This window comes from Chanodichthys erythropterus, chromosome 2 (genome assembly GCF_024489055.1).
Source record: "Chanodichthys erythropterus isolate Z2021 chromosome 2, ASM2448905v1, whole genome shotgun sequence".
NCBI lineage: Eukaryota > Metazoa > Chordata > Actinopteri > Cypriniformes > Xenocyprididae > Chanodichthys > Chanodichthys erythropterus.
In genome coordinates, this window is record NC_090222.1 from 40,749,943 (window position 1) to 40,775,848 (window position 25,906).

The window sequence follows — 25,906 nt, forward strand, 5'->3', positions numbered from 1 at the left end:
TTTTTTGGGTTCTGACATTTAACATTTAGTTGAATATTTCAGCTGTGAATACTAAAATTGGAAACAATATCATCATTTAAAATATAATAATTAATAAACATCGCAGGTTTCAACTAAATGACCAAGCCTGTTAGGATTAGAGCAATATTTCAGGGTAGATGAGGAAAAATATGTTTCATCATCATCATTTCTGTGTGTCGCTGATAATTTGGTGAAAGAAAACACACATTTTTCCCAAGAAACAAATGATGTGACGCACATATTCACTTAAATCCTTTATTTTTCTGTAAAATACGGTGAGGATACAGTCTTAAAAACGTTCCGTTAGAAGCACCTATGCTTTAAGGACATTATTTACAACACACTTGCTTTCCCTGGTTATCAAAATAACAACAAATGAAGAGCAACACTTGTAAAAGTACATCTCAAAATAGAATGCGAATATTTGTTTCTTTTCATACTCGACCCAGACAGAAGCTGGTGAAGATGGAGAGCTGAAGCACAAACAGATGCAGGATGCTGTTCTTTTCATATATATATATTTATATTTATATATCAGACCTGAGCTGCTCAACAGCTGATTGGACAGTGCAGACATCACACACACACACACACACACACACACACACACACACACACACACACACACACACACACACACATGCCTCTGTAACATTATATATATATATTCAGATTTCAAACATGTCTCAACTGTGTGGAAAATAAAAACATGGAGGACTGAAGTCTGACTGAGTTCATCTCGAGCGCTCCGGTCCTCCACTTTAATCTGCGTTTAATCGATCTCATGTTATTTCTGCGGCTGAAGCTCGACTAACACAGCGTCCTGCGCTGAGTCCAACACCACAAACACACCGCACCCGCCGAAGCGCCGCAAACACACACACTCGAGGCCAGATGCATTGTGGTCTCGCGCAAAAGACAAAGGCAGCGTTACAGAAGAGAAGGCAAGAGATGGTCAGTGAGGATCATCAGACATCCAAACGCTTGAATCTCACAGACGCTCGGATCACACATGAGAAACGAAGTGAACTCACTGATGTTCCCGTTTATCTGAATCAGTAGAAATAAAGCTGACTCCACTGTTTCTGGTTGCGAAAGATCATTTATAATTTCCTTCTTTTGGTTTTGGGGTGAGATGTGAACCGGATCTGTGAGATTCTCCTGAAAACATCATCCTTCCTCCACGTATAAGTTTGTTTTTCCACACACAAACACATTTATGAGCGTATAGATCTATAGCAACTTTATTTAAAAATAAATCTCATAGTGCGCAGTATTTAATTACATAAAAATACGTGTTCCTCTGAATATGGCCTTGTGTCAGGAGAATAATCGTGCAAATACAGGCAGGACAGAGTGCAGACGAGCGGTAAACCTGATCACACACACACACACACACACACACACAGGGTTGAACGACTTTTGTGAATAAAGTCGACTAGTTGATGATGATGTGATTAATGATCAAATATGGGCCCGTTCACACATTTTTCCATTCCAATGCGCTACTTTTCCATTGTTTTCTGTGTAAACGCACTCGACGGACGTGTGCATGACTGTAGCATCTAAAAATAAGTTTAAATCAGTTCACTTTTCAAGAACGTGTCTCGAGACCTTGCGTTTCTTCTCTATTCCACTGCCTGCGTTTCGTGTTTTTGAAAGCAAAAATGTGTTACCCACAAGCCTATTTCTCTAAATAAGATTATTTTTATCAGTTCTTTCATCTTTGTGTTATATATATATATATATATATATATATTTCTCACAGATTTCTGCTCGTTCTGAATCAGATACAGATAAATAAGCACTTCATTTATATGAATGCATTAGTGAGAGAGCGATTGCGTGAGAATTAATTGATTAACCCGTGTGCAGTCTTCGTTTGGGGGCTGCACTCAGGCTCTTTGGGGTCAACAAAATGTAATTTTGTAACAATATAATATTGTTTTTTAAACAAAATGTAATTTCACTCTGTTTATTAATGTTTTTACTTCACATCTGTGCAGTTTTTGGAGAATTTTTTATTTTGTTTAAATTTATATAAATAAATTTAAAAATATTTTTTGAATAGGTTTTTATACAAAAACAGTTTTTTATGTAAAATTCACTTTATAAAAGACCCACTTTTGAAATTGTGGTTTGATAATATGAATCGATTGAAAAATACTTGTGAAAAGAGTCTTTCAGTCAGTCAAACAGCAAATAGTGGAGCTCTGCTGCCATCTACTGGATAAAGTGATCATTTTTTACTTTTAAAACTGCATTTTCCAAAAGATGGACAAAAATCTCACACTAAACCATGTCAAATTATCCATGTGATCCCCATGAATGAAAGTTAGAAATGTGGCTCTTTATAAAGTGAATTTAACATAAAAAGCTGTTTTTGTATAAAACCTATTTAAAATATATTTATTTATTTATATACATTTTAAAAATACCACAAATCCTCCAAAAACTGCTCAAATATGGAGTGAAAACATTAATAAACACAAAATAACATTTTGTTGCCTGGGGTCTCTGGCAACACTTTTTTTACACTAACATAAAAAAAAGATTTTCCTTTTTTTATTATTTGTAGATTTTGAAAGTGTTGATAAAGTCTCATGATATTTGGACAAAATATAATTTTTAGCAAACATCATTTGCAGGTCAAAAAGACCCTGAAAATCATATGAGGATTCATTAACTGTTGGATACGGATCGTAAATGATTGTGGAAGATTTCTTATCCTGCAGCGCCCTCTATAGGTCATGATCAGCGACTAGTCGACGTCATGCTTAAAGCGTCATTGCAGAGCGTTAAAGTCGACGCAACCCCTAACACACACTCTCACACACACACACACACACACTCACACAAGCGGACGTTACACACGTATGCAGATATATTTGGTCTTTTCCGCTCTCAGTTGTTCAGCACATGTGATGTGAATGCACTGAATGATTTCATCTACAGAGAGGATCATCAAGCCCAGAACTGCTGACCACACTGAATGCTGGGACAAACAACATCTGATTTCATGCGTTTAAGGAGACGTGTGGCTGTGTTCAGAACAGAATACTGCACATTAATAAACAATTATAGTCACCTGACTAGTGGCCGGTCTCTGTGTGCAACTCCACAAAACTTTTGAACATATACAAGCAATAGGGGGTTATTTTAAAAGATAAAAAAAGATTTAGGAATAATTTACTGCCATTTTGTGAATATTAAGCAATCATGTGATCAATAAAGTAGTCTGATTGTGAGTATTTTAAAGCGTAATGTAATTAGACTACAAGTATTTAGTTTTTGGAATCTGATTTCATAATCCAGATTACATGAAATCAGATACTACCCAGCACAACTGCATCATGGGATACAATAGAGCACGGTATATGCTGCAGGATGATAGTATTCCATTCTGAACACAGCCACTCCGTGTTTCCAGACAGACACGCCCCTTGTCTGTCATTGGTCAGTCAGTCAGATAGTCCCGCCCCCTGACTCACATGATTGGCAGAGTCAGAGTCACAGTGTTTCCCTCTTCAGGAACATCTGAACACAACAATGACACACTTTAGCTTTAAGTGCATGTGTGAATTAACCTGGTGTGGTCCAGTGCATGCTGGGACTGGCGTTTGGGCGGAGGCACGGCTGTGATGTCTGTAACAGGAGCGTGCGGGTTTGATCGTCTGAGAAGTGCAGAGAGTTAAAGGGCAGAAGCTCACAGTTCAAGCGCAAGTTACGAAACCTGCCGGCGCTCGACCCAAAGTGCCACATGCGCGCTGACGTCCGCGGTCGTCCGTGGGACATTCACAAACCCGCTGGTCACTTGAGGTGGTCCGAGCGGAAGGAGTCCTCCACCGCCGGGTCGGCCAGCATCAGGTCTCCGTCCGTCAGCATGCCCAGACCCTCCAGCGCCAGCGGGTCCATCCGGAGCGAGTCGTCGGAGGAGAACGGGTCCATCTCAAACCCTGGCACACCCGACAGGGCGTGCGTGATCTCCTTGGACAGTCCTGATGGAGAATCTCCTGAGACACATGCAAACATGAGACACGGTCAGCTGAAGATCACTCGATTAATCGTTAAAAGATCGCGATCTCATTCCTGAACGATTCGCCCGTCTATTAAACCTTTGACAAAATCTCATCAGAACATTCTGAGAGCGCCAGAGAGAGCCGTTGTGATGTACAGTATGAAACTACTTCACAAACAGTCTTTTAGACCACACCGTATCGTTATTTCTGTCTTACAATGATTCATATTATCACAGAAGTTCTGGGATAAAAGCTTATAGTTTGGATATAAACTCTGATGTCTATGATCAAAATAGAATAACTTTTGGAAAGTAACTTGACATGTCACATAAGCATTTTATGAGTTACATCGTTACACCAGTAGGCGGCGACAAGTGACTGTTAAAAACATGCATTTGTCATTGAATCATTCATTCAAGAGATTTGTTCAAAAACACTGATTCATCCAGTAATGATTCAAGTGAAGTCTTTATGAGTGAGTCGTTGAATCATTCAAGAGATTTGTTCAAAAACACTGATTCATCCAGTAATGAATCAAGTGAAGTCTTTATGAGTGAGTCGTTGAATCATTCAAGAGATTCGTTCAAAAACGCTGATTCATCCAGTAATGAATCAAGTGAAGTCTTTATGAGTGAGTCGTTGAATCATTCAAGAGATTTGTTCAAAAACACTGATTCATCCAGTAATGAATCAAGTGAAGTCTTTATGAGTGAGTCGTTGAATCTAAACAATAAAATGACAATAAATGCTAATCATTAAAAGTTGTAATTGTAGAGTTGTAATTAATATAAATTTGACATTAATCTTTGTAGTAGGGTAATTAGGGTAGTTAATTAAAAATAAACCAAAATAATTAATCAAAGAAGCTTTAAGGGTTTAGCATGTTGTGTTGGTGAAGCTGCGCAGTCTGTGATGACGGGCGGTGCGTGTGGACGCCCGTCTGCGCAGGAACAGGACCTTAAAATTTCAACATGAAGAAATTAAAACAGCGATAAATGTTAGTGTTGTAAATTTACAATTGTCATGTAAAATCGATTTATTATTATTATTATTATTATATTAATTTTTCTCAAATACTAATTTTTACAATAGCAATTTTTCTTTTTTTTTTCATTTAAATTTTTTTATATTTTTATTTAGTAATTTATTTATTTAGTAATACTATATATAATTTATTATTTATTATTCATTAATCTATCAACCTGATTTTTTTGTGCTTATTTATTTGCTTATTAACCAACCTACAGTATTGTGTCATGCTTATCAGAGCTCCTGACAAATAATTAAAAATGAGTTTTATCATCATCATTATCAGCTGATCAAAAACGAGAAGAAACACAGATAATCCAATCTCTCACCCGTCAGGATGATGTTGGGCACCGTGTGCCGCCCGTCTGAGTACGTCTGAGACTGGTTGTGAGAGACCATCTGTTGCTCTGAGGACTCCAGCAGCTCCAGCGCCCCCTGCTGACCGTGAGCCTTCACTGAACCAGAGCCCAGGTCATGAGAGTCCAGACCGAACTACAGATGACACGAACGGGACGGGGTTAAAACGATGAAACGCCTCCAGCCGTGAGTCAGTGTGTGTGTTGACACTTGATATTCAATAGTATTATTGACATTTATTCAACAGTGCTTTGATCTGCCTGCATTGACACTATTATTTAAGAGCTGCTGTGCAGCCAAATTATGTACCAGTTATCACTGTAAAGCTGCTTTGACACAATCTGCATTGTAAAAAGCGCTATATAAATAAAGGTGACTTGACTTGTGTGTGTGTGTGTGTGTGTGTGTGTGTGTCTCACCTGCTGGCTCAGACTCAGGTTCTGGTTCTGACGGCTGGATAACTGCAGGTCCAGGTACGGCTCGTCCAGAAGAGAGTTCAGGAACATGGTGTCCTGAGTGACAGCAGAGACACTCATCCATTAATAATGGAAAGTATCATCAGTGTTATGTTAGTGTTCACTTCCTGTAACCAGAACTGAATTATGGCACTGGAGCAAACTAAACAATTCGGTGTGAAACTTTCTGTATTGTGACATACAACTGAGTGAAATGATGTCATCATTTATAATAAACACTGCAATGCCGATTCCATAGTAGCATCCTGTAAATATGACATCATCACCGCACTTCTGTCACTCACGTTGTACAGGTCCAGTTCGCTGATCTGCTGGAGAGCAGGGAGTGGCCGGTTCTGACCCGTCTGCTGCTCCGTCTGCGAGTCCGGCTGCGATGCGTCTACAGACCCGTAACTCCCAGGGTTCTGGTTCTGATTGGGCCGCTGCATCTGGAAGTTCTGCGTCTTGTGCAGGTTTTGCATGTTGTGTTGGTGAAGCTGCGCAGTCTGTGATGACGGGCGATGCGTGTGGACGCCCGTCTGCGCAGGAACGGGACCTTTCTGAACCTGCTGCCCGAAAGAATACTGAGATAACCTCTGATCCATCTGCAGCTTACTGGTGTCGAGAGCCACACCCTGACAGAGACACACGTCACGACTCATGTTTACACTAGACATGTGATGGTATGTTTTTACTCCACATTTGTGCAGTTTTTGGAGGATTTGTGATATCTTTTAAATTGATATAAATAAATAAGTATTTTGTTGTGTAGGTTTTTATACAAAAACAGCTTTTTGTGTCAAATTCACTTAAAGACCCACATTTGTAACTTTCATTCATGGGGATCACATGGATAATTTGACATGGTTTAGTGTGAGATTTTCACCCATCTTTTGGAAAATGCAGTTTTAAAAGTGAGAAATGATCACTTTATCCAGCAGATGGCAGCAGAGCTCCACTATTTGCTGTTTGACTGACTGAGAGACTCTTTTCACAAGTATTTTTCAATCGATTCATATCTAAATATTATGACATCACAATTATAACAATAAAAGCTACTTTTTGTCAAAGTTTAGCATTTGTTTTGTACTGAAAAAAAAAAAAAATTCAATATTTTTACATTATGAGACCATGCTTAGAAAATGAACAAAATTCATCCTCAAAATCAACATTTTTGAAAAACTTATTTTTTTCAGTACAAAAAAATGCTAAACTTTGACAAAATTTTCCAAAAGATGGACAAAAATCTCACACTAAACCATGTCAAATTATCCATGTGATCCCCATGAATGAAAGTTAGAAATGTGGGTCTTTATAAAGTGAGTTTGACATAAAAAGTTGCTTTTGAATAAAAACCTATTTAAAAAAATATTTTTTAATTTATTTATATAAATTAAAAAAATATGATAAATCCTCCAAAAACTGCACAAATGTGGAGTAAAAACATTAATAAACAGTAAAATTACATTTAAAAAAAAAAAAAAAAAAAAGAAGAATTTTGTTACAAAATTACATTTTGTTGCCTGGGGTCTGTGGAGACCCTGAGTGTGCTTCCCAAACGAAGACCGCACAAGGGAAACGCTCTATTTGGGGGATTTAAGCATCTGGCAACCTCAAGCATATCCCAGAGAAAAACACGTATTCAGGATAAATAAAGAGCGGGCCAATAACGTGACGATTTTTTTTAATCAATCGAGAGAAGCAGATGTCTTTTAAATTGCGATTAAAATACGATTAATCGTGCAGCTCTAATTAATATCACAGTAATTGCTAAAGATTTTAAGAAGTGTTCTTCTTAATATGAAGTTTAATAACCCTGACATATAAGAAAGAGAACTTTACACATTTTGTATATTGTTTTATTGTGTGTGTGTGTGTGTGTTTACCTGTGTGATGGAGCTGAGGGAGCAGGATGTGGGCGAGAACTGTTTGGGGTGATGTCGGCGTGTGTCCGAGGGCAGGATCAGGGGGGACAGCTGTGCTCGTCTGCGGGGGGAAGTGCTCAGCTGCGGCTGCGCCTGTCCAGGTGTGTGCGGAGCGAAGGAGCCCGAGCCGCCGTAACTGGGATTACTGGCTGCCGACTGGAGGGAGGAGTTACTGAGGGAGGACTGCAACGACTGGCTGCTGAGCGATGACCTCAGAGAGGGGGAGGAGCTTAACGAAGACTGGAGGGAGGGGTTGCTCAGGGACGAGTGCAGGGAGGCGGAGCTCAGCGAGTTGGTGAACGAGTGACTGCTGAGAGACGATTGGATGTTGGGGTTGCTCAGCGACGACTGGAGGGAGGGGTTACTCAGCGTGCCCTGCAGAGACGGCAGCAGACCTGCAGAAACACGATCGTTGAAATGAACGACATTTAAATCCGGATTAGAGATGCTTTTTCTGAATTGGCTGTGTATAGTTACATTTGGCAGTGATACAGTAACACACACCGGTCGAGTGGAAGGCGCTGGAGCTGTTGATGCCCAGCTGGGTGAGGGTGCAGGTCAGGTTCCCCGTGCTGCTGCCGCCGCTGAGCGACGGGTATCCGGGCTCCTCGGGGTCCAGCGGCGTGGGCAGCGGAGACGGGAAGTGCAGGCTGGACAGATCCGGCAGAGAGCCGCCCGTATTTAACACTGATGCGCCGTGAGAAGCGCCGCCCGGCTGGTCCGGAGAGGGAAAGACACTACAAACACAAACACAGCAGCGGATCAGATTCTGATCTTTGAATCAGGGAGTAGATCATCCTGAACACACAAATCCAGATTGCTTTCATTCTAATCAGACTGCAATTCTGAACAACCGTCTGATAATAAATATCACTTGTGCATCGACTGCGATGGATTTCATTGGTTCTATAGTTCATCTGCTGTAGATTATAATGTGACATCAGATGCTGAATGTTGATATGTTCTAAAAGTACGAGTGAAAGACTGACACACACCAGCAGCACTGCGGTGAAAGAGCAGAAAAACCCCTCCGGACAGGAAATACAACCTGCCAATAACCACTTTAACCAAGTGTGTGTGAGTTATAACTGTGCAGGAGTGCAGAGAAATTACGGCTGACAACAGCTAAAAATAACAAAGCTTCAGTGTTTTTGAAAGAAAAATAGACTGGAAATCTTGACGAATATCATTATATTGATCTGCACTGACACATGCGTAATTATACAGATTAGGCTAATTACATTTCTGTCATTAATTACATCCATAAGACCTTCGTTCATCTTCAGAACACAAATTAAGAAATTTTTGATGAAATCCAAGAGACTCAATATCTATAATCAACACTTTCAAGGTCCAGAACGGTACTAAAGACATCGTTAAAACAGTCATGTGACTGCAGTGGTTCAACCTTAATGTTATGAAGAGACGAGAATACTTTCTGTGCGCAAAAACAAAACAAAAATAACGAATTTATTCAACAATCTCTTCTCTTCCCTGTCATTATCTTACGTTGTTTACGTCCAGCACTTCCAGGTTCGCCATCAGAACGGCGACTCATTATTGGCCGGCTCCTGCATCAGCGTCACATGCATGTGTCGTGCTGATCATGTGACCAAGGCATCGGCCAATACTGAGCCACCATTCAGATGTAGAACCTGGAAGAGCTGCAACAAAAAAAGCATAGCAGAATAACAGGGAAGAGACAATTTTGTTGAATAAAGTGGTTATTTTTGTTTTGTTTTTGCGCACAGAAAGTATTCTCGTCTCTTCATAACATTAAGGTTGAACCACTGCAGTCACATGACTGTTTTAATGATGTCTTTAGTGCCTTTCTGGACCTTGTTTTTACAACTTTTCTGGACATTGAATGTGGTAATTTCATTTAAATAGAGGATAAAAAAAAAAACCTCTTGGATTTCATCAAAAATATCTTAATGTGTGTTCTGAAGGTCTTACGGGTGTTTTAATTTTTGGGTGAACAAACCCTTTAAATCTACACAGCTGTGAATTTGAACAATATTTTAAATGTAAAGATGTAAAGGCACTGGAGCTCATTTATTAAGTTACACAAACTGAAGTATATATATATAAATTTATAGGTGATTACTTTTGGTTTTTGACCCACAATTTTCAGTCACTAATTTTCATTTGAGTTCGTCAGCAGTGCTGAGGTTAGTCAGAGTAACAGATGAACACACACACACACACACACACAGGAAGAGATAGGTGAATGACTGACTGATCGTGTGTGGAGGCGTGTGATTGGCCAGTTGAACTCACGTGATTCCAGGCACCTCACAGGACTTTGGTCGTGAAGAGAGCAGCGGCAGCTGAAGAGAAGACGAGACACGAGTCAAACACACACACACACACACACACACACACACACGTTTATCTACACAGCTCTGCATCCTGAACAAACATTTCTGCTGATGTGCAAAAAAGGCCTAAAATTGCCTAATTTGATGATGCCGAGTTCAAAAATATCAATAAAAACTTTCTATCACAGTTTCACAAAAGAATGAAGATATATATGCATCAGGATTAGGGATGTGCAACGATTAATCACAATTAATCGTTTGCAAAATAAAAGTCTGTGTTTACGGAATATATGTGTGTGTTCTGTGTAAAAAAATGATGTATATAAATACAGACACATACATGTATATATTAAAAGAAAAATGCTAGATTTATATATACAAAATTTATATGTAATATAAAATATATATAAAGATATATATTTATTTAAACATGCAATATTTCTCAAATTTATACATGTATGTGTGTGTATTTATATATACATAATTATTATACACAGCACACATATATTACGTAAACACAGACTTTTATTTTGCAAACGATTAATCGCGATTACATCCCTAATCAGGATTAATGCACTCATCAAAATAACTAAAGCAGTCAGATGTCAAACGTTTTTATCAATCTGCACAGGAGTGGAAAATCTCATTTAATCTTAAAAACAGACAAACACAAGTTTATAAATAAATAAATAAGCTTTAATCACAAAATAGAGTGCATTAGCGCCTGTCCACTGAGGAATAACACAAGTCTTGTTTATTTTACAAATGCAGACTAAGAGCAAAAGTGCTTCGAAACGCACGTCATATTTTATAAGAAAGTGACATGCTGGAGCAAAACAGGTTTCACACCGAGCTACGCTTGCATTAAGGCAATATTCAGTACTTTTTACTGTCTTTGTGACGTCATTTGATCACACACACACACACCTTTCTGGAGTCCCAGGGTTTGAGCAGGCGTCCGTCATCCGGGCCGTTCTCCTCGATGGGAGGAACCTGATACGAGAACACTGCAGGAGGAGGAACAGAAGCGATCAGTACCGACTCAAACACATGATGGTCACATGTGATGCGTTTCAAAGCCACTGACCGGCCCGTCTGCCCTGCGCCGCGAGAGAGAGTCCGGCGAACGGGTCTCCGGCCGGAGGATTCATCACACTGGTGTGAAGCGCCGAATCAGAGTTCGTTCTGCAGACACACAAAACCACACGGGTCAAATCCACATCAAAACACGGTCAAAAGTGTGGGATTTACTGATCCCGCTGATGGCTTGTGTCACAGTTCCTGCTTTTCAATCCTCAAATGAAATGATAATTAAGGCCTTTCAAGATATTTTACGATCTTAAATTTGATCAGTTTGAGTGTGTAAGAACTGGACTGATCTGCAGAAGAATGCAGATGTTCAAGAACCAAAAGTCATTCTCTTCAAGTGTTTCTGAGCTGTAGAGAGAGACGGTCACCTGTTGAGCGCGGCGGTGGGCAGCTGATGGAAGATCTGGCTCTTGTCCGATGGAAAGTTACTGTTCCAGTTCCTTCGTGATTGACAAAAAACGCCCGTTACTTCCAGAACCGAGAGTGAAATAAAGAGACGTGCAGGTTTGCGAAAGAACCAGAAGAGCGAAGGAAGGATTTAGAGAAGGAAGAGCAGAGCAGGACGTGAGTGTCGGGTCATCACGAGAGGTTAAACACGGACACTACTGACCCGCGCAAATACACCTAGAGCTGAATTACCTTCAGTATATTAGTGTGTGTGTGTGTGTTAAAGAGTTCAGATGTTTCTGATCGATCAGAATAATGAACCTCCCATTAAGATCAGAATCATCTGACCAGAACAAAGAGAAAAGACCAAACTACAGAAGAGCATCTCCTGAGAGACACGGACAGGAGGAGAACAGAGGAGAAGATGCAGGAGAGCCGTCACACACACACACACACACACACACACACACACTCCATGTTATTTGGTTATATGTTTCGATCTCACAGCCTCCTCATGGAAAGCAGCACCTCATGAACCAATTACCTTCTCCAGCTGGGGTCAGGGGGCGGAGACAGATACGCAGAGCTGCTGTGAGAGTTGTCCATCTGGGGTCAGAGGTCAAGGACACCAACAGCATCTACACATCTGCATAATCATGCTACTCACATAATACACGTGTAACACATTTGTGAGGTTCAGCACAGAGATACTCCGGGTTTAGTAGTGAAAATCAAGGCAAGTATAGTTCTGAAAGATCGGTATGAAGGTTTCATCAAATCTAATTTAATGCATTTTAATGCCAATTTTTAAATTTTTAATGCCATATATATATATAATGTCATGCTGCAATTTGTTTGCTTCTCTGCTGCTACCCTTTCTGCTCATATAATATATTTTAATACAGCCAAATTCCCAATAAAATTGCTTCATCTGTATATTTTTCTGTTTTTGTTGTCAGACACAATGAAGAAATGATTGAAACGCGGCCCATTGAGACTTCACAGGGCTCGACTTTAAGCCTCGTCATACACTTGTACGAGTAAAACAATTTCTTGTCCAAAACAAAAAATACAATTCATCTTTCATTTTAAATTCTTAAATTCGATCAATAAATTTAATTGGAATAAGACACTAAGGGCTGTTATCAATCAAATTAAATCATTTGCAATTAAAAAAACAAATACACCTGCATTAAATAATGTTATGGGATTGTAAGAAATGTTTGGGGGAAATGACACTCCATTAGGTACACCAGTAGGTGGCGTCAGGTCACCGTCTTAATAAGTGAGTCATTCATTCAAACGATTCATTCCAATGGCTGATTCATTAAAGGGGGGGTGTAATGATATTTCATGCATTCTGACTTATTTACACTGTTAAAGATTTGGATTCTGTACAAGTTTTGCGACAGCAAATCAGTTTTATTAGTTAAAAAGTCTATATTCAATATAAACTGGTCGTATTTTTTTTCTTCAAAACTATCTAAAAAAAATGTAATGCCTGTAGGAATAAAATGTAATGCTTTTTAATGCCATTTAAAATGGCAAAATCCTTTTAATGACTTTTAAAGCTTTTTAATGCCCTGCGGATACTCTGTGACTCTCATCGATTCCTCATTATATTAACCCCTATGTTTATTATGTGATTAATAATTTTGCTTATTCTTCCTTGTTTTGTTCCATCGATGATTTGTTTTCATCAGAAGGTGAAGGATACTTGTCTCCTGTAGGGTCTGCTGGGAGAGACGAAGCGCCGGTCTCTGTGCACTCTCTCCACTAGACCATGATGCCGTGTGGAGCGACTGGAATCCAGCGGAGAGTGGAACGAGCCCTGAGGGACACACACACACAGCAGGTTTAAAATGAGCCGTAATGAGCTGCTGATGAGACATGTGACTCCTGATGACACGCACCTGGAGCTCTGAGGCGTTCCTGCCGATCTGGTTGACGTTGGGCAGAGATCCGCCGTAATACGGGCCCTGGGTTCTGGCCAATCGGACCTTCTGTGCCTGAACCTGCAGAGAAGCACAAGACGAGAGGTTTAAATCCTGCACACAGCGGGATATCCCACAATGCAATGTGCTCGACTTGACCTTCCATTTCCAGTGTGACGAATGAACAGGAAGTCTTATTAACTCTGACCGATAATTAATTAATTCATAAAAATGTGAAATAAAATCAATAATTCAGCTTAAAATAAAAAAATCTAAATAAAAGACTAACTAAAAAAAAAATTAAATCATAAAATGTCAAATTAAAATGAATAATTTCAAAATAAAAACACTCACCAAGAGTAACTAAATCATAATGCAAAATAAAAATAGAAAAAATCTAAATAAAAAAATTAAATCATGAATGTAAAGCTAAAATAAATAATAAAAAAATAAAAAACAGAAAATTGCAAAAATGTAGAATACATTTACTGAACAATTAAATCATAAAAATTCAAATTGAAATAATTTTAAAATAAAAACACCAAACAGAAAATTCATGAAATAATGAAAATGTAAAATGAATAATTTAAAAAAAAATCAAATCAAAATAAGTTACTAAAAATTAAATCATAAAAATGTCAAATTAAACTTAATAAATAATTTTGAAATAAAATTTATCAAAAATAAAACACTAACAGTTAATTAAATAATTAAATGTCAAATTAAAACAAATATTTTTAAAATCAAAATAAAAACACTTTATGAAATCAAATTAATGAAATCATAAAAATGCTAAATAAATAGAATTTTTTAAAATAAAAAAAACATTATAAAATAAACCATTCACTAAAAAAGATATTTTATTTGTTGTCATGTGACCAATAATCAGAGAACTGTAAACGAGTGAATGTGTTATTAAATTATCGAATTAATAACTTGTTCTCTCAGAATTTCAGGTCAAAGGGGAATCGCTGCAATACTGGATTAATAACGCTTTGCTTAAATAAGGGTTAACGTCAGTTTAGAAATCAACCACAAACTGATGTTTGCATATAATAATAACCCGGACATGAGCAAAAGAGCACGTTTCAGGGTCAGAGGTCAACCTAATCACGATTAACCACGGTTTGCCCGTCCATTACGCTCTGTAGGAGACCCGTGCAGAGAAGTGTGTGTCGACATCCGACCGCACACACACACACCGGACATCAGCGCAGATGAGATGATGAACCTGGAGATCCGAGCGTGATCCGTGACCTTTCACCCTCACGCACGCTACATGACAAGAGCGTCATTGTGCCTCAGAGACGGACAGTGACGCTTTGTGCCGCACACCTGCTCAACATCACGCTGGAGCAGACGACGAGGATCACATGATCAGACCCCGCTACGTCTGCATCTATAACAAACGAATCGAACGAATCCACCACCTCAGGCAGCTGATGAATTAAAACAAATAATAAAAACACTCTAAATTAAAATGAATAATCTTAAAATAAACCTGGGCTCCAACCCTTGACCTTCACCAGCCCTGATCATTGGATGACCTTTACACTTTGACCTCACCAGTGCAGATCAATCATCTCAATAACTGACATGCAGGTTATTCAATAATTTTTATTATTTTTTTGAGTGAGTGCTTTAGTTTGATTGTTTTTTATTTTAAATTATTTATTTTAATTTAGCATTTTATGATGTAATTATTTTAGTGTTTAAGAAGTGTTTATTTTTATTTCTTACTAAATATTTAATAATTACCTCATAAAATACAAGATTAAAATAAATCATTTAGAATTAAAAAAAATAAATTTTAAAACAAAAAAATTGTTTACAAATAAAAATCTAAATAAATGAAATACTAATACTTAAATTATAAACGTAAAATTAATATATAAAAAACACTAATATTTGAATTATAAACATGTAAAATAAAATAAAAATAATAAACACTTACTAATACTTAAATTATAAACATGTAAAATTAAAGTAAAACATTTTTAAAAAATAAACACTAATACTTAAATTATAAACGTGTAAAATAAAAAATAAAAATAATAAACACTTACTAATACTTAAATTATAAACATGTAAAATTAAAGTAAAACATTTTTAAAAAATAAACACTAATACTTAAATTATAAACGTGTAAAATAAAAAATAAAAATAATAAACACTAATATTTAAATTCTAAACATGTAAAATAAAAATAAATAATTAAAAAAATAATAAACACTAATACTTAAATTATTAACATGTAAAATTAAAACAAACAATTTAAATAAAATCAGAAAATGCATCATAAAATGCTAAATAAAAATATATAATTTAAAACTAAAAACAAAATAAAAAGCACAAACTTAATCAACAAAAATGTAAAATTAAAACAAATCGTAAAAAACACTTACTGAGACTTAAATTATAAATGTCAAATTAAAATAATTTAAAATTAAAATAAAACTTACTAAAAAAATATATTAAATGCAAAATTGAAATAAATACAAAATAATAGTAAACAAAAAATATGTCATTGATTACCTGCATGTCATTAATTCAGAGTAAAGATCATCTGATGCTGGTCAAGGTCAGGTGACCGTCTAAACCAGCTCTGACATTACTGGGCTATCAATCTGACACACACACACACACACACACACACACACTCTCTCCCTCTCTCTCATACACACTCACCTCATACATACACACACACACACACACACACTCACGTGTCAGATGAAGTGAATCAAACCTCAGACTGTAAAGCAGCTGAATTCACATGTAATGTTTCAGACACTGAGATTAATAATCGTGTGTGTGTGTGTGTGTGTCAGAGAGAGCTCATGCTAATCTGCTAACCGCTTCCTGTCTGTCAGTCTCATCAAACTCACGCGCGCATTTAACGCGCTTTTACAGTCGTTTTCTCTCAGAGCAGCTCCACTAACACTGACGCGTCATTAAAGTCTCTCTGGCGTGTTTCATTTACTCCGTTTTCGCGATAACAGCGTTATTATCATTAGCTTCCGTTAGCTAGCGTGCTACTACCTGCTCGCGCGCGCTCCCTCCAGCCGCCGAGCGCGCTCACGAGGCGAGAGAAAAACACGGATTTGACGGTTTTCGGCGGGAGCTCGGACCGCGGGCCGGTGTGTGTGAGTGTCGTTACCCGGGTGGAGGTGAGGTCCATCATGACCTGCTGGAACGCCGCCGTCTCCTCCGCCTGCCTCTGCGTGTGCAGCGCGATCTTCTCGCTGAACTTTCGCGGGTTTGTCGTGCCGGGAGCGGGACAAGAACCGCCGTGATTCGGTCCCGGTGCCGGTCCGCATGATCCCGCGGAGGACATGATGATGATCGAACCTCGAACTCACATACAGACCCGAAGAACCGACAGACACACACTGACTGACGGAGACACAGACGAGCCTCTAGGGGCACGAGCGAGACTTACACGTGCACGCGCGCGCGCACTCAACATTCCAGCTCACACACACAACCAGTGCTGAAAATAGCGTTTTAATTTCATTTTTGAATTATTTTATTTTTACATTTTTATTATTTAATTAGACGAAGTTTTAGTATGTTTTTATTAAAAAAAATATGATTTAAGTTTTAGTAAGCATTTTATTTCGATTTTTTTTTATTCTTAAAGGATGTATTTTAATTTGAAAATGTTTATGATTTAAGTTTAGTGTTTTAGTTTGATTGTTTTCTTTTTAAATTATTTTATTTCGTTTTGTTTTTATTTTTGTTAATTTTTATTTCTTACTAAAAAATTTTTTATATGAAATTATTTCCAGACTTGGAAAAGTAATGGAAGTTAATAAAACATATATATATATATAATATATGGGTCACGCGACGGGTCTTTTATGTTTTTGTCTAAAGGCCTTAACCCTTAATGGTCTATTAATAGTTACTAACGATTTAAACTTTTACAGAGCGACTGCATAAGGAAATATACTTTTTTTATATATATTTGATAATATATATATCATTTTTTTATTTACTTCTCATCTAAGCATTTATGCTGTGTTTTTGTGGATATTTAGTATTTTTTTTACCTATTTACTGACTGTACAAATACTTAACCATGTCATAAATTGGTTTATGAAAAAATAGATTTTTAATGGAAAAAAACACTTTAATGATGAACTTAATTAAATCTAAATTGAATGAAGGGAACACTTTTTATAAATGAAGGAAACTGTCAGCGGGGTCAGATTGACCCCAAGAGCCGATTAAGGGTTAATAATAATAAAAAGCAAAGATATGATATCCAAAGTGTGTAAGGAAGTACAACTAGATCTCTTTTATTGAATCCAAAAGGTTTTAATTATATTTTGCTACATATAAAGGTATTTTAAAGATTATAAAGTGTCAAAAGGTCATTCGGTTTAAAGGCCAAAACAGCCATTTCATTTGTGATTAAAATATATTAAAATGTAATAAATGTATATATTTTTTATTCTGGCATGATTTTATAACATCATATATCAACATAGTGCAAAAAAGTATTAAAATTATGTGTAGAAGTCGTTGCTTTGTTATGAGAAAGAATGTCCGGAAAAATGAATCTCATTGATGTCATTCGGAGTAACCGATATAAAGGGACCATGTGACAGGATGTGACATCATTCAGACACCAGCAAAGGACCACATGGTCATGAAACAAAGTAATTAAATTTGATAAATTCATGTTTTCTCTTGATCATACGCATGTCCCGAAACATCAGGTCATTCGGTGCAACCGCTATAAAACATGGAAAATGTTGTAATATTTTAAAAACTTGAACTAAATATAAAATGTTTGATTGTTGTTTTGCTTGATATCAGCCTGTTAGCATCTTTTGAAAATATCGTCATTCGGTAAAACTGAAGTTTTGGTGAAACCGAATAACTTTTTTTTTGTCCATCTTGTAAAAAATGACAAAAGCAGTGATAATTGATTATAAAAACCACATCATCTAAAAATATTACACTATTGACAACAGAACACAACACACAATAAAACAACACACACAATATTGTGTCTGTCAATCGCAGTGTGTCACATCATCTGGCATTTATTAATTTTACACACCAGTGTTTGATCACATCTGTCATGTGATCAGGTGTGTGAATCATACTGACGTTCATGGGTGATTCTTAGACTATGGGCACTTTTATGTCCTTTGATCATATTTTAAAAAATACATATATTTTTTGACAAATTCTTTTTTCTTTGTCAAACTATCAACAAAACCACCTTTAAAAAAATTTACTACCTTTCTATTATGATTTTTTCATACTTTCCAACCTCCTTATAGGTGTCAAAATCACTGTTTTCTCCTTGTCCCACACCCAGACTTTTAAACTTCAACAATGAAAATACAGTTTAAAAATATGATTTATCTGGTAACTATTAATGTACCTGAATTAAGCACTAGTAAAATAATTAAAATACATTATAGTATTTAATGTGAGACTACTATCAATATTACTTTTTACACAAAATATAGCTGTCACACAGTATCGGTGTCATTTCCACCACAATGCTGTAATGTCCCTTTAAAAAGTTTGTGTGAAAGATTGTTTAGGTGGTTTCTGTGGAAATGTTCAGTGACATCAGAGCACATGTTGGACATGGAGGAAATTTTAAATTTTCATCAACAACAAATGAAGAAAAATCAAGGTAAATATTGCTAGATCAGTAAATATATTTATTCTACGTCATTTCCAAACATGCTGTACCTTCAAGGGTGTTTTTAAAAAGCTAAACATTTTAAGTTAAATAAGAGTATTTTGCGTACATGAAATGCTAAGTAGTAATTCAAAGTGAATCAGTGAAGCTATCTTCCATTTTTTCACAAAAAACTACAGAAATGTAATTTCCACCACAGTCATTTCCACCACACTGCCCTCTGTGGTGGAAAAGACAGCATGTGGTGGAAATGACATTTATGGTTAAGAAGTACAATTGATATGGATAGTGGGAGTATAGTTGTGTAATACTTTTTATAACAATACACTTTATTGCCAAAAGTATTAGGACACCCCTCCAAATCATTGAATTCAGAAGTTCCAGTCACTTTCACTTTCACAGGTGTGGGTCACTTTTAGGAGCTCAGTGAACTCGAGCGTGGTACCGTGATTGTGCAATAAGCGCATTTGTGAAAATTCCTCACTAGTAAATATTTCACGGTCAACTGTTAGTTGTATCATAACAAAATGAAAGCAATTGGGAACAACAGCAACTCAGCCACGAAGTGGTACAGTAGGCCACGTAAAATAACAGAGTGGGTCAGCGCGTGCTGAGGTGCACAGTGCACAGAAGTCGCCAACTTTCTGCAGACTCAATAGCTACAGACCTCCAAACTTCATGTGTCCTTCAGATGAGCTCAGGAACAGTGTAGAGAGCTTCATGGAATTGGTTTCCATGGCCGAGCAGTTCCATCCAAGTCTTACATTACCAATGCAATGCAAAGAATCGGATGCAGTGGTGTAAAACACGCCGCTGCTGGACTCTAGAGCAGTGGAGACGTGTTCTCTGAAGTGAGGAGTCACAATTCCCTGTCTGGCAATCTGATGGACGAGTCTGGGTTTGGTGGTGGCCAGGAGAATGGTACTTGCCTGACTGCATTGTGCCAAGTGTAAAGTTTGGTGGAGGGGGATTATGGTGGGGGGTTGTTTTTCAGGGGTTGGGCTTGAACCCTTAGTTCCAGTGAAAGGAACTCTTAAAGCTTCAGCATACCAAGACAATTTGGACAATTTCATGCTCCCAACTTTGTGGGAAGTTTGGGTATGACCCCTTCCTGTTCCAACATGACTGCGCACCAGTGCACAAAGTAAGACCATAAAGACATTGATGAGTGAGTTTGGTGTGGAGGAACTTGGCTGGCCTGCAAAGAGTCCCGACCACAACATGATAGAACACCTTTGGAATGAATTAGAGCGGAGACTGTGAGCCAGACCTTCTTGCCAACATCACTGCCTGACCTCACAAATGTGCTTCTAGAAGAATGGTCAAAAATTTCCATAAACACACTCCTAAACCTTGCTGAACAGCTCCATATTAAACCCTACGGATTAAGAATGGGATGTCATTAAAGTTCATAAGCACTAAAGGCAGGCGTCCCAAAACTTTTGGCAATATAGTGTATGTTACAATACTTTTTATATTTATAATTATATTATGATTTTTTATTTCTAAATTATATTACGTTTATATTAATTGATTTCATTTTTTTCTATTTTTAAGATGCCACCTAAGACAACAAAAGAAAGGTCACAGGCCTATAGGGACAAAATAAAAGCTGACCCTATAAAATATGAAGGAGAGACTTAAAAGAGACAGATCTGTCAAACGCTCTCTCTCACACACATGCAAACATACTCACGCATTCAAGGTGCTCAAAATTTTCCACATTCCACACCTCCATTTAAATGATACAGTTTCAGGTGTTCTTTACAATTACTCTTTACAGAAGATAAGTATTCATTCAAGAGACCAATAAGAACATTTCAGTATCAAACTCTCACAATTATATAGCCTCATAATTATCTCACAATGTTGAAATTTTGATTCATCATTTATTGCTTATATTTTTGCCTTGCCATCATTTGTGTGGGTTATTTACAGTATGCACTGTAACTTTCATCTGTGAGACAAATCTTGTTTTATACATCAAACTCAGCACTACGCTAAAACAGGTGTGGTTATGTTTAGTGATTCTGTGAATTGAGTTTAATGAGTGTGAAGACTTTAAGTTTTTTCTAATAAATATTTCTACTGTTTCTCTACATTCACATTAACTCATTGTCATTTCCACCACACCCTGTCATTTCCACCACCGCCCGTCATTTCCATCACCACACACATTTTTAAAAACTATTAAAAAAGTTCTCATCACACATTAAAAATGTATCCACAATTTATGAGATCATGCTCTACTTAATATAAAAATTATAGTTATTTATTTTCTAATAAACTCTTACCCAAACCAATATTAAATTTCAGAGTGTGACAGGTGTACAGTTCAGCATTTGGTCCTTAGGGCAGTTGATTTTATCTCATTGGCAAATGTATAATTAATGTACATTGTGGAAAAACTGGTAAAAGTTACAAAAATGATCTTAGATAATTCTTAAGTGGCATAAGTTATTCTATTTTTAAATAATAGCTGTATATTGAGATGTGGTGGAAATGACATTTGTTCATTGCAGGTCGGAAAAAATGTAAAATATTAACAATTTCTCTTGTAATCTAAGTTTGTCCTCTTACAGACCTTAAAACTAGAGAAATTATTTAAACTTAAGAGAATGTGTTACATGACTTTTGAACAAGTTTATTTTATTCAACTTCACAAGGCTAAAAGTGCCCCTAGTTGAAGAAACGCCCTCATATGATAATACAGACGTGTGTTTGTATCTAAAGTTGCACATGATTACAGAATAAAGGCGATTATGATGATAACTGTACTCTGATCATAATACTGCAGCACTCAAACAGAAAATGTAAAAAAATCTTTCTGATTATTATTGAAATGTGTGTTTAGACTTTACTGAACTGAACGGCAGTGACCAGAGCAAATCCGGTCAGCAGGAAAGCGACTTTATGGACGCGATGCTTCGGAGAGCACGACTCCTGCCACAGCAATCCACCGACGGCGACGTTGATGAAGATCCCAGACGTCAGACCCTCGACGGCGCAGCGGACCAGCTGAACCTGAGCGCTCGGATTCATCCCGACCAGCGCCAGACCAATCCCGATCCCAGCCGGACACGTGACGGAGAAGAGCAGCAGACAGCCGGACGCCACGCCCCGGCGCAGACCGTACTGGCTCAGCCGCGCGGCGAGACCGAACGCCACGATTCCGTTGTGCAGAAGCAGCGCTCCACACGTCTGCAGGAGGCCCTCTGGATCCTGCTGCGATCCGACGCTCAGACCCTCCAGCAGAGCCCACACACACACACAGAACGACAGCAGGAACACACGCAGACCCACGTGACACTCCCCGTCCTCCCCACAGCCGGATCCGTCCGTCCAGGAGAGACGCCTCCAGCGCTGCTGGGAACGACTGAGAGCGTCTTTATCGTGACACTGGATGTGAGAGTCCATCAGCGCCTGCTTCTCGTGAGAGACGTCGCCCGTCTCCTCTCTCAGCGCCAGCAGCATCTGCTCCACCACAAACACCACCAGGAAGCCCATGGCCAGAATGAACTCGGCCAGCGGGAAATGAAGCTGCGGACAGACGGGGAGACTCTGGTTTAAAGGAACTCATCTGTGTGCAGCATCTGTGAAGTGTTACAGTGTCACTCATGTTAAAGTTTGGGGTTGGTACAATTTTTAAATGTTTCTGAAAGAGTCTCTTCTGCTCACCAAGGCTGCATTTATTTAATCAACAATACAGTAAAAATTGTGAAATATTATTACTATTATAGAAAATGATAATGTTTCCTATGTGAATATATAGTAAAATGTTATTTATTCCTGTGATCAAAGCTGAATTTATTTGATTAAAAATACAGTAAAAATCCAAAAATAATATTACAATTTAGAATAGCTGTGTTCTATGTGAATATATAGTAAAATGTAATTTATTCCTCTGATCAAAGCTGAATTTATTTGATTAAAAATACAGTAAAAATCCAAAAATAATATTACAATTTAGAATAGCTGTTTTCTATGTGAATATATAGTAAAATGTAATTTATTCCTGTGATCAAAACTGAATTTATTTGATTAAAATATAGTAAAAATCAAAGAATATTACTACAATTTAAAATAGCTGTTTTCTATGTGAATATATAGTAAAATGTAATTTATTCCTGTGATCAAAGTTGAATTTATTTTATTAAAAATAGAGTAAAAATCAAAAAATATTACACTTTAAAATAGCTGTTTTCTATGTGAATATATAGTAAAGTGTAATTTATTCCTGTGATCAAAGCTGAATTTATTTGATTAAAAATACAGTAAAAATCTAAAAATATTGTTACACTTTAAAATAGCTGTTTTCTATGTGAATATATTGTAAAATGTAATTTATTCCTGTGATCAAAACTGAATTAATTTTATTAAAAATACAGTAAAAATCAAAGAATATTATTACAATTTAAAATAGCTGTTTTCTATGTGAATATATAGTAAAATGTAATTTATTCCTGTGATCAAAGCTGAATTTATTTTATTAAAAATACAGTAAAAATCTAAAAATATTATTACACTTTAAAATAGCTGTTTTCTATGTGAATATATAGTAAAATGTAATTTATTCCTGTGATCAAAACTGAATTAATTTTATTAAAAATACAGTAAAAATCCAAAAATATTATTACACTTTAAAATAGCTGTTTTCTATGTGAATGTATAGTAAAATGTAATTTATTCCTGTGATCAAAGCTGAATTTTCAGCTCTAGCCTTCAGTGTCACATGATCCTTCAGAAGTCATTCTAATATGATGATTTGATGCTCAAGATACATTTATGATTATTATCAATGTTGAAAACAATTCACATAGAAAACAGCTGATTTACACTGGAATAATATTTGACTGTTTTTACTGTATTTTTGATCAAATAATATTTCACAATTTTTACTGTATTTTTGATCAAATAAATGCATTCTTGGTGAGCAGAAGAGACTCGAAACATTCAAAAACATAAAAAAATGACCCTAAAATTTTGAATGTGTTTTTTTAACACTTTTTTTTTAAATACTGTACACTCACCATTAAACGCACATACTTGGCTAATAAAGACATTCTGATTCTAAAAAGGATGATTTAGACAACGTTTATACTGAATCATTCATGACATCCTTGTGTTCTGTGATGACCGACAGATGCGGCACATGGGCAGTGATTTGACGGAGACTCACAGCGAGGCCGAGCCGGCTGAAGGTCTGCCTCGCGTCGTTCAGATAGTCGGGCAGCAGCTCCAGCAGACAGGAGGACAGAAACACGCCGCAGGACAGACACGAGGCCAGACTCAGAAGTCTGTGTCGAACACCTTCAAAACAAATCTAATTTAAAAAATTTTGAATTTTAATTATTTTAAAAAACTTGGTTTGAGTGAATGACTCAGTGACTCACTCATAAAGACTTCACTTGTTTCATTACTGGATGAATCAGCGTTTTTAAACGAATCTCTTGAGTGAATGATTCAATGACTCACTCATAAAGACTTCACTTGTTTCATTACTGGATGAATCAGTGTTTTTGAACGAATCTCTTGAATGAATGATTCAATGACAAATACATGTTTTTAACAGCCACTTGTCGCCACCTACTGGTGTAACGATGTAACTGATACAGTCTTTATTAAAAGCATCAAATTTCTTTCAAAAGGTGATTTACTCATGTGGGTTTTTTAATTGTGATTGCCATCTTTTAATGATTAATCTAAAGAAAAAGCGCTAATTTGCATAGGGCGGGTCATCATCACTGGTCACACCTGTCTCAGAGCTGCAGCGCGCGGCTCGTCTCATCACACACAGCGGGCCGAAGCCACACAGCAGACTGAAGCACAGCATCAGCCTCAGCATCAGCATCTTGATCTGGAGCCCAGCAGACTCAGCTGACGAGACCTGGTCCGACTCCATCATCATCGTCATCTTCGTCACGGTCTCTACATCACACCTGAGGATCAGTCACATACAGCAACATTTAGAGCAAAATTATAAAAAATAAATGAAAATAAATTATCTAAATACATAAAATCTAAGAGTTCAGTACTTTAGTGAGTCGAAAAAAAAAAATAAAGTAACAATATTTTCCAAATAATATTTACATATATTTATAATCTAGGGGGTCAGTGGAAAAAATCAGAAACAAATGTTTAGCAAGTACTTACCAATACACAATGAACTGAAGCAGATTACTTGAGTTTTGTGTTGGAGAACGAACTTCTTATTCAAACAAAAACTAAACGAGACTGAATCACAAGCGAACGCGAACACAGTTATTCGCACATCAACATTCTCACTTTCTTCTCGATCTGTGTTTTGTTAGTATTGATTATGTTAAATGAACATCACTCGAGCGGTAATCGTGTGTTTGCTGAGGTTTGTTCCAGTACAGGCTGCACTTCTGTTCCTGTTTTCGGGAAGCGGGCGGTGAGTCACGACGTGTTCTGAATCTGATTCATTTCAGTGAACGATTCAGTGGACGAGTCAGTTGCCTGGCCGTTGCATCCAATTCACACTAAAAAGATCCGGCACAATAGAGTGAATCATTTGCGAAACATGAATCAATATGAGTCACTGCTGTCCACAACTTGTCTAAACATGCACAAAGAACATCACAAACATGAATTAAATGCTGAAAACATATATATATATATATATATATATACTTATATATAAATATGTATAATTATTATATATAAATATGTATAAA

The 25,906-nt window shown here is 37.0% G+C and overlaps 2 protein-coding genes across 5 annotated transcripts; both read right to left on the minus strand.

Moving 5' to 3' along the window:
• Window positions 1–522: 522 nt before the first annotated feature.
• Window positions 523–16,983, minus strand: LOC137001995 (CREB-regulated transcription coactivator 2). 4 transcript variants are annotated; one of them, XM_067361421.1, is made up of 14 exons: window positions 16,695–16,983; window positions 13,517–13,618; window positions 13,321–13,434; window positions 12,148–12,209; window positions 11,585–11,656; window positions 11,215–11,312; window positions 11,055–11,134; window positions 10,087–10,136; window positions 8,311–8,543; window positions 7,768–8,201; window positions 6,187–6,516; window positions 5,846–5,938; window positions 5,399–5,561; window positions 523–4,034 (listed from the first exon to the last, which is right to left on the minus strand). In XM_067361421.1, the coding sequence occupies exons 1-14, from the start codon at window positions 16,869–16,871 to the stop codon at window positions 3,832–3,834; spliced, it is 2,211 nt and encodes a 736-aa protein (XP_067217522.1). In that variant the 5' UTR covers window positions 16,872–16,983; the 3' UTR covers window positions 523–3,831. The 4 variants fall into 4 exon arrangements, with proteins under 4 accessions (XP_067217522.1, XP_067217531.1, XP_067217513.1 ...); XM_067361430.1 differs by having other exon boundaries at window positions 6,187–6,450; window positions 8,284–8,543; XM_067361412.1 differs by having other exon boundaries at window positions 8,284–8,543.
• Window positions 16,984–17,876: 893 nt separating this feature from the next.
• slc39a3 (solute carrier family 39 member 3) lies at window positions 17,877–25,645 on the minus strand. The gene is made up of 4 exons (XM_067361478.1): window positions 25,362–25,645; window positions 24,963–25,147; window positions 24,388–24,518; window positions 17,877–22,748 (listed from the first exon to the last, which is right to left on the minus strand). Exons 2-4 carry the CDS (start codon window positions 25,120–25,122, stop codon window positions 22,059–22,061), a joined length of 981 nt encoding a protein of 326 aa, XP_067217579.1. The 5' UTR covers window positions 25,123–25,147; window positions 25,362–25,645; the 3' UTR covers window positions 17,877–22,058.
• Window positions 25,646–25,906: the final 261 nt, after the last annotated feature.

Coding starts and splice junctions, on each gene's coding strand:
- LOC137001995 (XM_067361412.1), bottom strand. CDS start 16,871: ATGTCCTCCGCGGGATCATGCGGACCGGCACCGGGACCGAATCACGGC. Junction 12,210..13,320: donor GCAGACCCTACAGGAGACAA/GTATCCTTCACC, acceptor CTCTGACCCCAG/ATGGACAACTCTCACAGCAG. Junction 5,939..6,186: donor GCGAACTGGACCTGTACAAC/GTGAGTGACAGA, acceptor GCTGTCACTCAG/GACACCATGTTCCTGAACTC.
- slc39a3 (XM_067361478.1), bottom strand. CDS start 25,122: ATGACGATGATGATGGAGTCGGACCAGGTCTCGTCAGCTGAGTCTGCT. Junction 24,519..24,962: donor GCGCTGCAGCTCTGAGACAG/GTGTGACCAGTG, acceptor TTTGTTTTGAAG/GTGTTCGACACAGACTTCTG. Junction 22,749..24,387: donor TCAGCCGGCTCGGCCTCGCT/GTGAGTCTCCGT, acceptor GTCTGTCCGCAG/CTTCATTTCCCGCTGGCCGA.